General features: G+C 41.4%; 1 protein-coding gene across 17 annotated transcripts in view; it reads left to right on the top strand.

The window, feature by feature from the left end:
- Positions 1 to 13,491, top strand: part of MAPKAP1 (mitogen-activated protein kinase associated protein 1) — a 234,120-nt gene that overhangs the window by 101,500 nt on the left and 119,129 nt on the right. For all 17 annotated transcript variants that reach the window (XM_010844073.1, XM_010844067.1, XM_010844071.1 and 14 more), the window contains one exon: positions 8,244 to 8,416. In XM_010844073.1, the coding sequence (XP_010842375.1) occupies positions 8,244 to 8,416 (173 nt within the window). The remainder of the gene's footprint in view (positions 1 to 8,243; positions 8,417 to 13,491) is intronic.

Here is a 13,491-nt window from a genome sequence, read left to right as displayed (position 1 = left end):
GTAGCAAAGAGTTGAACATGACTGAAGCGACTTAGCACTGTGGAAGTGGAGTGAAGTTTTTCCAGTTTCCTGAGGTCTGGAACTAAGATCAGTGGCTAAAAGCTGCAGAGAAAGTGTCCCTCAATGTAAAGAAATGTTTTAGCCATCAAAACTGTTTACCTGCAGACTTCAGAGGGTGACAGGGACTTCATCAGTGGAAGATGTTCAGGACAGCTCGTAGGACAACCATTTGGTGAAAAATATTTTAAAGGGGATGACCCTTAAATTCCTTGTAGTTTTAAAAGTCTATGAATGGCAGTGAAGGTGGTGGTGTTTTTTTTAAGTTTCTGAATTTAAATCTAGGGGAGAAAAAGACAGCTTAATGAAGAACCAACGTTTGCTGAGCGTTTACTATAGACTGGGCAGTGATAAGTGCTTTACATGCGTAGTCTGATTGAATCCTTTCAACAATTCCATGAAGAGGTACTTTTATAATACACTGTTACTTTGTGGAAATAGTGACCCAGATAAGTTAAATAAAATTGTCCAAGGACACACAATAAGTGAGAATTGAACCCAGGTCTTTCTGATTCCACAACTTACACTTTTAATCACCATACTGCAATGCCTCACTAGCTCCTATTAATAGAATAAGGATCCTGGAGGTACCCAGATCAGACCTTGACCTTGTTAAAGAAAGAGTGACAGTTGACATTCTTAATAATAAAAGCTTAATGTAACCAAGGTTGGTGATTCAGAGGAAATTAATGAGATTTTGTCAATTTTATTTTAAACTTAACTTGTCAGAAAATACAGTGTCCAGTGACAAACTGTAGGAATGTTTTTGACAAATTAACTTGACTACAGGTGTCAGAGCGGGGAAATGTTAATTTAATAGCCTTTAAGCATTCCAGATTTATTGAGGATTAAGATAGCACTACAGAGTCAAGCCCCTGGTTCTGAATGGATTTGTCATAGAATTTTACACAAAATCTATTCAGAAGTTCAGTGCCACTATTTTGAATGTAAAAAAGTGAGTTCTTTCCATGAGCTCATAAAGCCAGCATTTGTTGAGAGCAGAATGCTTCAGTCTGGGGTTTTTGTTTCCTCTTCACATAGATCCCTGTTTAATTTCTCGTAGTTGATTAAACTTGGCTTAGGCCAGAAATAGATTCAATTTTGCTTAAAATCCTTTCTGTGATCAAATGAAGTCCCTTAACCATCATCAGTGTAATGGTAGTCTGAGACCCCTCTCCCAAGTCTGGTATCATGTTAGTAAAGGCTAGGCTGTTGGTAGGGCTTCTCTGGTGGCTCAGACGGTAAAGAATCCACCTGCAGTTCAGGAGACCTGGATTCAATCCCTGGGTTGGAAAGGTCCCTTAGAGGAGGACATGGCAACCCACTCCAGTATTCTTGCCTGGAAAATCCCCATGGACAGAGGAGCCTGGTGGGCTACAGTCCATGGATTCACAGAGTCCAACATGACTGACTAAGCGCAGGCTGTTGGTAGACTGTAGCCTCCTTTGGTCCTTGTTGAGGGAGTTAGGGAAGAAGGTACTGGTGGAATGGAACTGCAGCCATTCCTTTTAAGAGAGTTTTAACTTTTGAAGGCCACAAATAATCCTTTTATCAATTTGCATCGTTTTTGAGATTACATCCAAGTACTGCATTTCGGACTCTTTTGGCCAATGGCCATGATGGCTACTCCATCTCTTCTAAGGGATTCCTGCCCGCAGTAGTAGATATAATGGTCATCTGAGTTAAATTCACCCATTCCAGTCCACTATAGGTCGCTGATTCCTAGAATGTTGACATTCACTCTTGCCATCTCCTATTTGACCACTTTCAATTTGCCTTGATTCATGGACCTAACATTCCAGGTTCCTATGCAATATTGCTCTTCACAGCATTGGACCTTGCTTCTATCACCAGTTACATCCACAACTGGGTATTGTTTTCGCTTTGGCTCCATCCCTTCATTCTTTCTGGAGTTATTTCTCCACTGATCTCCAGTAGCGTATTGGGCACCTTCTGGCCTGGGGAGTTCTTCTTTCAGTATCCTATCATTTTGCCTTTTCATACTGTTTATGGGGTTCTCAAGGCAAGAATACTGAAGTGGTTTGCCATTCCCTTCTCCAGTGGACCACATTCTGTCAGACCTCTCCACCGAGACCCGCCCATCTTGGGTGGCCCCACAACTCTTAACCTCTGTTCAATATACTTTAGCAATGATACATTGGGACCAGAGTGTGAAGGGTATTAACTGTCATGCTAAAGAGCTAGAATGCTAACACTGGGGAGGGCCAGCATGTATTTCTGTGTGACAGGCATGGTCAGTGATTAGAGAAAAATCACTTCAGTAGCAGTGAGAAAATAAAGATTTGGAAAGAGAAGAGATTTTTAGAGATAGGGAGATAAGAGACTGCTGCAATGGTCTTGCTGAGAAATGATGAAGCTTGAACTAGGGCAGAAAGATTTGAGAGATATTTCAGAGACATTTGAAAGGAGTTAAGGTTCTTAGCTTAAGTGATGGAGTAGGTGGTGAGAGCCATAAATGAGATTGAATATGGAATGAGAGAAGCTGAAGGAGGAAATGGGTCTTGGACATGTTGAGTTTGAGATTTGGCTGCACTGTCCAGGCTATAATGGACAGGCCGTGTAATGTGAACTCTGAAGTCTAGTTGGTCTTCATCAGTTGCGTTTGTGTTCAGGAATAGTTTGGTTCAAGAATACTTTTCTTTCTGACACCTGAACCAGGGGCATTTCCCAATTTGGGAGCTGCTCTGGAGAGAGTTGTTCAACTCCAAACTTGTCAGCTCAATGCGTTTCTTACTTTTTATTTCTTTAATAAAAATGACTTAACCTGCCGTTGAAAGTGTCTGAGTTATATTTTCAGCTTATTTTCCCAACAGCCTGTCAGAGCACTGGCACATAGTGTGTCCTTAATAAATTTTGCCAGATACCTTAACATAGGCTGCATTTTCAAAGTTGATCCTTTCTCTTACTTAAAGCTCTCTTAAGCTCTGTATAGTAGCTCTTTTTTTCTCCTTTTTGGTCATTTAATTATAAATATTTTGTTTGTAATTATAAAAATAATACCATGCTCAGTTTAGAAAATGCAGAAAAATATAAAGCAGAAAATTAAAATGAAACACTCAAAATCCCATGTCTTATGGAGAATTCATATTCACTTTTTTGTATATTGGTATAGAAAGTATTGAAATATAGTAAGTGTCTTTTCCTTGGGTTAATGGTTCTATTGGATGGAAGGGTAAATTTTTTTTTTTAATCTAGGAGGCTTTTTCGAACTGTCTTTAGTCGAGGTTGCTTCTGAGCTCTCATAGTAGCCTGTACTTTCCCTCTTAAAGCTTTATGCACATTGTACAGTATAGATCTTCAGCAGACCATGAATTTGGTGAAGATCTGCACTGTGTCTTAACTTTGTCTTCAGAGCCCAATATGGTGTTCCAGTGGGTGTTTGTTGAATGCATGAGAGACTGGGAAGGATGGAGCTAAACCAGTTTCCCCTGTCTCTGTTGTGACCCCTTCCTTGTGCTCTAGTTATGCCTCCATGTCCCCACTCTGTATTGTGAAACACATAAATTGCCATGCAGTGAAACTGTATGATACGATCTTTGTTTATTGCTAGTTGCTTTTTAATAGTTAGATGTTAGCTTGTGGAATATTGCTTGCCTTGATGTGTGATGAATACTTTTAATCCTTTGGTCACCTTTCTTTTTTTAAAATAAGTTAATTACTTTCTATTATGTTGATGGATTGTTTTATGTTTTAGATGATTCTCTCTAAATATTGCAACACAGGGACTATTAGATAGAGCTAACTGCCACCACCTTGAGTTTTTTCCGAAGAGGCTCCTTATTAAAAAATACATAATTTCAAGGTTTGTGCAAGGCATTTTTCCCCAGTCATCAGTGCCTCAAGATGGAATTAGAAGATTAAAAAGATAAAGTGCTTTATTCATTTAATAAGTATGTGCCATATTTATTCTCATAGTTTTTCGCACACTTGCTATTTCACTATGAAATAGAGGGTACCATAGAACTATCTGCTTTCATTTCCTAGACAGTGATGACTCCTTGCAGTCAGATGGCAGTGGCAGTAATCTCTGGAGTTGCAGTCCTCCCTGGTTCTCCTTGGCCAGCTCCTTAGAATGCCCCCTCTCGAGGAAATGGCAGTGTTTTAGGCATGTTTTTGAGAAGGAGCAGGAGACAGTTGTCCAGCCTTGGAGAGTGGGGACTGATTCTATTTAGTATAACTTTAGTGAAAGAAGATGCTGAGGTTTAGAGTGGAGGCTTTGGAGTCAGACAGACATGGATTTGAGTCCTGGCTCTTCACTTCGGTAACGGGATCTTGAGCCGATGACTGTAGCCTTGTAAGCCTTGGTTTTCTCATTTATATTACGAGGGTAATGGTAGAACCCTACCTCTTATAGTGATTGTGAGAATTAAATAACTTAGGCAGGCATTTAGCAGAGTTTATTTAACACTTAGCTGTAAATAAATGTTAGCTATTATTATAATAATAGATATTATTAATAGGACTCCTACAGCATCCATCTTTGGCCTCATGTGACCTTTAATAGACTTGAGTAATAGAAATGGGTCTGATTATAAAACTTAGACCCTTTCTAGATACTGCACTGCATTTCTAAAGCACTTTATAATTTACAGAGTACATTCACATTTGTCATTTCATTGAATCTTTGTATCTTGAGATACTGTGATTCCGATAGCCCCTCAGTTCCAAGTTCTTCCAAGAAAGGAGGAGGAATAAACAGAAATAAGAAGGGAGAGCAGTGACAGCAACTAGAGGGTCTGAAAATGAGTTTGAGAAGAGAGTGGTAGGAGGGTGTGTAAACCCACTCCAGAAAGATTGCGGCTGTTTTCACTTTAACCTTTTGACTGCCTGACAAAATGACACTTGCTGTTTAGAGACATCTTTGCTAGTCATTGGAGTTATTACTTCCAAGCTGAAAACTGTGTCTGTGTGTGTGTGTGTGTGTGTGCACGCGCGCGCATGTACACATGTATACATGCATGAGAGAGAGCTTTATGTAGGAGAATTATCTTTTGTATTATTTGTTTTTATAACATAGAGGGAAGACAATAAAGAAAAAAAAACAACCCTATGGATCTAATATTAGATGCTGGGTTATATGAGAAGTGGAATTTCTCTAAAAATGTTTTCTAAACTGATTTTATGTATTTCCTTACTCTAGTTCTGATATTTTTTTCCACCTTTAGATCAATACAATCCTGTAGAGGATGTTAAAGATGGAAGCAGTTGATTGTTCAGGTCCCTCCATCTCCGTCTGCTACCAGGAAACAGGCCCATAGAAGTAGGACGAGTGGGATGGAGGGAAGAAACTAACGTTTATTGAGTTCCTACCATGTGTCCCAGTAGGCATTTGAGTCATTCATGCATTCATTCTGTAGTTCAACAGAGTTTTTTTGGAGAGTCTTCTGTGCACCAGGCACAGTGCTAGCCATTGTGTACAGAGCAGTAAACAAAGCAAACGTTATTATGGCTGTCCTCATGGACGCTCAGAGGCCAGTGGGGAAGGCATACACTGAAGATGCACATAAATAAATAGGTCCTATCAAATTGTTAAGCCTTCTGAAGAAAACGAACAAGACAAGGGTGAGAGGGTTGACTGTGGAAAGGTCTTCTTTCTATAGGATTATGAGTGGAGGTTTCTCTGAGGAGGTGTCATGTGAGCTGAGCCTTGAATACCAGTAGTAGCAATTCTCACAAGAACTCTCTGATAGACAGCGCATCCTATTGTTATCACCTTATGTACCAGCTTGAGACCACATGTTAGAGAATGCAAAAGTCATAAGAAGGAGCCTCCTAGATAGATACATGAGTAACACTTGCAGTGGCCTTAAGAGGGGAAGAAGCAGTCAAGGCACACACATTCAGGACATTCCTAGAAGGCCAGTGTAGCTGAAGTAGGTGGGGGAAGAGAGGCAGTAGATGACGTTGGAGGGTTAGGCAGGGGTCAGATCACGCAGTGCCTTGTTGCACACTTCGTGGAGTTTGGATTTCATTCAGAGTATCATAGGAGCCACTCAGTGAAGGAGTTTCAACAGGAGTGTAACATAATCAAATTTGATGATGCAGTTTGGTATCCACAGTAGTGTAGTACTGTAGTGGATCGTGTAGTACTGTAGTCTGTATCAGGTGAAAAAAAATCACTTACAAGTGGACACCTGCAGTTCAAATCCATGTATTCAGGGGTCCTCTGCATTTTTCATCTATTGGCAGTACATGAGGGAAGGACAGGGGCTGAAGGTCAAGAGGCACGGTTCGTGGGAAGTCTGAGGAGAGAAGCACAAGTGTGCAGTATGGTCTCGGGGGTGCAGGGATATAGCAGGCCTGCTGTATGGCACTGAGTGTCTGAGTTTTATCATCATAGGATTTAAAGTAAAATCCATCTGTATGGTTGCATGATTTTTCTCCAGTGTTTAGCTGAGGAATGCAGAGGGTTGGGGTCATATAAGATTGATGCTCTGCAGACCGTGTCCAGGGGAATAAGAGCGTATTAAAATTGTATTTGTGGAGCTTCCCTGGTGGTCCAGTGACCAAGGCTCCACACTCCCAGTGCAGGAGGCCTGGGTTCAATCCCTGTTTGGGGAACTAGATCCCACATGCCACAGCTAAAACATCCAGCTCACGGCAGCACAGATCCCATGTGCCGCAGTTAAGACCTGGTGCAGCCAAATAAATAAGTAAAAATATTTTAAAAAATCATATCTGCAAAGGAATGATTAAAATGGCTATGTAGTCTGGGGGTGGGGTATTGGGAAATAAGGGTGACTGATAGATAATTAAGAGGTGGTTCAACAGATTATAGGGTAAAGAATTTGAGGGACTACTTGAATAGATGAGGTAGAGGTTATTAAAGTATATTCGGGTTTTAACCTTGTGGTCTAGAGGTTAGGATTCAGCACTTTCACTGCCACGGCCCAGGTTCAGTCCCTGGTCAGGGAACTGAGATATCCCACAAGGTACGTGGCAAGGCCCAAATTTAAAAACAAACTAATTAATTTAATTAAAAATTTTAAAGTGTATTCAGTGAGTAGGTGTTGGGATATTGGAGTTGTTCTAAATCTCCAGTGTACCCAGCGCAATCAGTGATTTGAAGAGTGGATGAAAAGGCGTTGGGGGTGACGTGGTCTAGGGATTGAGAGCCTTGGGTATTGGACAGATTTTTCTTTTAGAATGATGACAGGAATTGGGGTGGGAAAGACTGACCAAGAACTCAGGCCTTAGTGAGGGAGCAGGATGACCAAAGGCTGGTGGGTAACAGAAACAGGAAGGGAGAGGGAGAGGCTGGTACAGTTGGGTGGCTTGGGTCTTAAAGGAACAGGGGTTTTTGTTTTTGTAAGAAAGGAGAATTAATAGTTTGGAAATAGCAGGACCAAGAATACCCACTCTGCCTGTTGGCCTTAAAGGTTTGGAGGTTAAAAAGAATAAAGCAAAGCAGTCTTCTGGACAATAGAGGAAGTAGTATCCTCATGACTGGCAGGTTTCAATTATGGCAAAGAGGTGGAGGAATGTTTTTTAAAAAGAAGTAATGATTTATGGGGAGTTTGCTGGTTCGTGCAGGAGTTCCAGAGGGGAGTGGAGGGCTTGGGAGAGAGGAGAGAGAGGTGTAGGGGAGGGATTAGGGACATGTAGGTCAGTGTGAGTATGGCCGTTAGGGCAGTAATAAGACCAGAGACCCTTGAACTTTAGTTCAGATGAGTGAAGTAAAGAGATGTACTGCATAATGGAGTTAGCCCCCCATCGTCTCCGAGAAAGAAAGCGCTTGGTTCCAGTACTGCTAAATGCTTCCTCAGAGAATATGGTAGCTTACCCAAGGTCTCAGGGAGTGATATAGCAGTTTTCAGGGAGGGCAGCTGATGCCAGGGTCAGTCTGAATAAGCAGCAGAACAAGTCTCCTGACACCAAGCATTAGGTCTGCTCACCACTCTCATTTGTTCATTTTAGTTGTAGCGCTCATTTACCTTACTGCTGGCAGAGCTGGATCCATTCGAGCAGCAGAAAATTCAAATTAAAAAAAAACGAAACTCTTAAAACTATAAACAACGTTTCCCCTCAGGACCACCCCAGGCTCATAAGTTGGTCTGTGCCCAAAGAATGAGAGCACAGGTCCTGGAGGGCAGTCGTTGTAGCCCAGCAGGGTCTGCGTGACCGGAACTGTGTGCTTTACCCTCACGCGTGTGCTCTGTCCACAGGGTCACGTAGGCACAACAGCGACCAAGAAGATCGATGTCTACCTCCCCCTGCACTCGAGCCAGGACAGACTGCTGCCAATGACGGTGGTGACCATGGCCAGCGCCAGGGTGCAGGACCTCATCGGGCTCATCTGCTGGCAGTACACCAGCGAAGGACGGGAGCCGAAGCTCAAGTAATCCTCCCTTTTCTTGGCTGCTCTGGTTTCTGGCTGTCTCCTGGCCACCCGTGCTGCCCTTTGGGCCTGGCCAGTTTTTCTAGGCACTGGCCTGGGAGCCAGATGTCCACACTGATCCAGGGCAGGCTGCTCACCAGATCTTGGGCCTGTGTAACTCAGGCTTGTTATCTCAGAGAGTCTACCTGCCAAATAGACCCAAGTTTATGAATCCGGACCCGAGGAAATGCCTTTCCAAAACCTTTTATGATGCTTGCTGATTTTATAAAAGGGGCGTGGACGGTAATGGGAGGGAACTCACGTTTGTTGAACAGAGATCATGAGATGGACATGGCGCCAGACACTGCATACCTGATTTCTCATTTAATTCTCCCACTTCCTGTGAGGTGAGCATAGCAGTTCTTGTTTAGCAGAGGAGGCAGCTCAGGATCAGAGAGTTGTTCTTTGCTGCTGTTACACCAGTGCGAGTTGACCCAGTCAGAATTTGATTCCCAATCTGTTTGATGCCATGATTTTTACATTATTTCCCTTTGATCTGAATTATAGTTTTCTTTGTTACCAGGCAGTGGTCCAGTTTTTCCCTAGACTCCATTCCTCATTAAACTGTTACATTAAAAATGCAGTGCTTGAAAGTAGTCTCTGTGCTTGTACACCATAACTTGAAGTTTAAAGCGGTTTGCTGCTTTAGTCCTCCCGTACTTGAATGTCTTGTCTGACAGGCATCCTCTCCTAGCTTTATGTGCCCTTCCTAGCAGTAGGGCTAAATGTCGTGGTTGCCTTCGTTTTGGAAATGGATTCTCATGGAGACGTTTTCTTCTCATTTTGAGTTAGAATGGTCCAGTCTGTCGTGTGTGTGTTTAGGTACATTAAATTTGTACTTTAAATCATTCTTTCAAGTTCTCATTGACAGTGCCTTCCACTTTGCCAGAATAAATTGTGGATATAATGATAATCCTTATTGTTCCTATGGCAGTAGGAAGCCTTTCCAACCAAGATATCACATAGGCTCAGAAAAGGATTGAGTCTGCAGCTGTACTCAAGGCTCAGCTACGGTGTTGTTCCTTTTCAGCATAAAGTGGAAACAAGCCAGTGCTAGTGACTTCATAAGTGTTGTCTGAGTTAATGCTTAGAATATTGCTTGATGTGGGAACTGAAACCAAGAGAGGCAAAGGAACTTGCCCCGGGTTACACAGTGAGTTGAGCTGTGGCATACATTTTACAAACAAGGAAACCAAAGCGTGGAGAGGCTAAGTAACTTTTCTATATTACATTGTAAGTGGTAGAACTGGTATTTAACCCAAGAATTTCTTCTTTTTTTTAATTGAATAAATGATTATTTAAATTCTGTAGTACTTTCATGGAACTCTGCTCAGTGTTATGTGGCAGTCTGGATGGGAGGGGAGTTTGAGGAAGAATGGATACAGGTATCACAACATTGTTAACCAGCTATACCCCAATTCAAAGTAAAAGTTTAACATAAAAATTAATAAACAAACTCTATAGTGCTGTGCAATTTTAGGGAGTTTCACACATATGATTTCACATAATTCCACAATAACCCTTTCTTTCCCTTCCCCTATATTGCCCTCTCTTCCTTCTCCCCACTGGTAACTACTGTTTTGTTCTCTGTGTCTGTAAATCTGCTTCTTTATTGTTTTGTTGTGTTTTTTAGATTCCACATATAATGATGGCATATGATGATGGCAGAGTATTTGTCTTTATCTGACTTATTTCACTTAGCATAATGCCCTCCAAGTCCATTTATGTTGCTACAAATGTCAAATTTTATTCTTTTTATGGCTCGGCTTCCCTGGTGGTTCAGTTGGTAAAGAATCCACCTGCAGTGCAGGAGACTGCCTGCAATACAGGAGACCCAGGTTGGATTCCTGGGTGGGGAAGATCCCCTAGAGCAGAAAATGGCAGCTCACTCCAGTATTCTTGCCTGGAGAATCCCATAGACAGAGGAGCCTGGTGGGCTACAGATCATGGGGTCACAAAGAGTTGGACACAACTGAAGCAACTTAACACACACGCGGTAAGATGACGTTGAGCATCTTTACATATGCGTATTTGACATCTGTCTTATTTTATGAGCTCTCTGTTCAGGTCTTTTGCATATATTTTAGTCAGGTTATTTTCTTCTTGTTGAGTTAATTTTAAGAGTTCTTTGTATATTTATCAGATGTGTTTCTTGTAAAGACTTTTCTCCCAATCTGTGGCTCATGTTTTTATTCTCTTAACAGCAATTTTGGCAGAGCTGAAGTTTTCAATGTTAATGAACTCCAAGTTATCAAATTTTTCATAGATTGTGCTTTCGGTTTTACAGCTAAAAAGTCATCACCAAACCTAAGGTTACCTGCTTTTTCTCCTGTGTTATCTTCTAGAAGTTTCATACTTTTGTGCTTTACATTTAGGTGTGTGATCCATTTAGAGTTAATTTTTGTGACATGTGCAAGGTCTGTATTGGGAATTCTTTTTTTTTTTTTTTTTTCATCTTAATATCCAGTTGAAAACCCATCCTTTCTGCACTGAGTTGCCTTTGCTGCTTTGTCAAAGATCAGTTGACTGAATTTCTGTGGGTCTATTTCTGGCCTATAAGATTTTTTTAAAACATTCCTTAATTTATATTTCTCTGTAAGATTTTAGTGAAACACCATCTTTTTAGGAGCACCCATTTGTAAAAGAAAAATAAAATTCAGTGAGGTTTCACCCTGTCAAGAGCTTGAGATGGGAAATACGAACTTGTTCTTGACACAAAACCATGTTTATCTTACTTGATAGATAATTTTAAAGATTTGTATGAATAATTTTGAATAGTCTTATTTTTTATGCAATTTTTATTTTTTTGTCATATATTATGACTCTGTTGTACACTAGAATGGCCATTCCTTGCCTTCTTTTCACTCACTGGTCTCTAAATTCTGTTGCCCTTCATTAGGCTATTGACAGATGAACTACTGAAAACTTGAAAGATTTTGCTGTAGTATACACAGCTGGATTAGTGTATTTCGGAGCGTTCTCTCAGTGTTCAGTGGGTGAAAGTTTCTGTCTGTGGAGCAGTCCTGTTCAAATGAAATACAATGCAATTACCTCACACCTGTGAGAATGACTGGCATCAAAAAGACAAGATAACAAGTGTTGGGGAGGCCATGGAGAAAAGGGAGCCCTTGTGACTGTTGTTTGGGATGTAAATTGGTACAGGCACTATGGAAAACAATATAGAGAGGTTCCTCAGAAAATTAAAAATAAAACTTGTGTAGGATCCAGCAATCTCACTTCTGAGTATATATCCATAGGAAATGCAAACAGGATCTCAAAGAGATACCTGCACTGCCTAGTTCATTGCAGCATTATTCACTATAGCCAAGACAAGGAAACCACCTAAGAGCTCATCTGTGAATGAATGGATAAAGATGGCATGGTGTGTGTATGCACACAGTGAAATACTACGCAGGCATGAGAAAGAAGGAGATCCTGCTATTTTCAACAATAGAGGTGGATCTCAAGGACATGATACTAAATGAGATAAGTCAGAGAGAGAAAGACAAATACTGTGTGATATCACTTAAGGTGGAATCTAGAAAAGTGAACTCATAGAAACAGAGATTAGAATTGTGGTTTCCAGGGGCTAGGGGATAAGGAAAATGGGGAGATTTTGGTCAAAGGTTATAAACTTTCAGTTGGAAGTTCTTGGGATCAAAGTACAGTGAAGTTCAGAAGTGTCAGTTCAGTTCAGCCTCTCATGGACTGCAGCAGCGCCAGGCTTTGCTGTCCATCACCAACTCCTGGAGCTTGCTCAAACTCATGTCCATTGAATCAGTGATTCCATCCAGCCATATCATCCTCTGTCGTCCCCTTCTCCTGCCTTCAGGCTTTCCCAGCATCAGGGTCTTTTCCACTGAATCAGTTCTTCACATCAGGTGTCCAAAGTATTGGAGTTTCAGCTTTAGCATTACTCCTTCCAATGAATATTCAGGACTGATTTCCTTTAGGATGGACTGGTTTGATCTCCTTGCAGTCCAACGGACTCTCAAGAGTCTTCTCCAACACCACAGTTCAAAAGCATCAATTCTTCAGCGCTCAGCTTTCTTTATGGTCCAATTCCACATCCATACATGACCACTGGAAAAACCTAGCTTTGACTAGATGGACCTTTGTCGTCCAAGTAATGTCTCTGCTTTTTAATGTTGCCTGGCCTTTTCTTCCAGGCAGCAAATGTCTTTTAATTTCATGGCTGCAGTCACCATCGGCAGTGATTTTGGAGCCCAAGAAAATAAAGTCTGTCACTCTTTCCATTGTTTCCCCATCTATTTCCCCATCTATTTGCCCATCTGCCATGGGACCAGATGCCATGATCTTTGTTTTTTGAATGTTGAGTTTTAAGCCAGTTTTTTCCCTCTCCTCTTTCACTTTCATCAAGAGGCTCTTTAGTTCCTCTTTGCTTTCTGCCATAAAGGTAGTCTCATCTGCATATCTGAGATTATTGATATTTCTCCCAGCAATCTTGATTCCAGCTTGTGCTTCATCCAGCCCGGCATTTTACATGATGTACTCTGCAAGCAGGGTGATGATATACAGCCTTGACATACTCCTTTCCCAATTTGGAACCACTCCATTGTTTCATGTTCTGTTCTAACTGTTGCTGCTTTTCCTGCATACAGATTTCTCAAGAGGCAGGTCAGGTGGTCTGGTGTTCCCATCTCTTGAATTTTCCACAGTTTGTTGTGATTCACACAGTCAAAGCCTTTGGCATAGTCAATAAAGCAGAAATAGATGTTTTTCTGGAACTCTTGCTTTTTCAATGACCCAGCGGATGTTGGCAATTTAATCTCTGGTTCCTCTGCCTTTTCTAAAACTAGCTTGAATATCTGGAAGTTCACGGTTCACGTATTGCTGAAGCCTGGCTTAGAGAATTTTGGGCATTACTTTACTAGCGTGTGAGATGAGTGCAACTGTGTGGTAGTTTGAACATTCTTTGGCATTGCCTTTCTTTGGGATTGGAATGAAAACTGACCTTTTCCAGTCCTGTGGCCACTGCTGAGTTTTCCAAATTTGCTGGCATATTGAGTGCAGCA

Source organism: Bison bison, unplaced genomic scaffold, assembly GCF_000754665.1.
Source record: "Bison bison bison isolate TAMUID 2011002044 unplaced genomic scaffold, Bison_UMD1.0 scf7180017864193, whole genome shotgun sequence".
Classification (NCBI taxonomy): domain Eukaryota; kingdom Metazoa; phylum Chordata; class Mammalia; order Artiodactyla; family Bovidae; genus Bison; species Bison bison.
The sequence above is the reverse complement of the archived record's forward strand: the minus strand, read 5'-3'. Positions and strand labels throughout refer to the sequence as shown.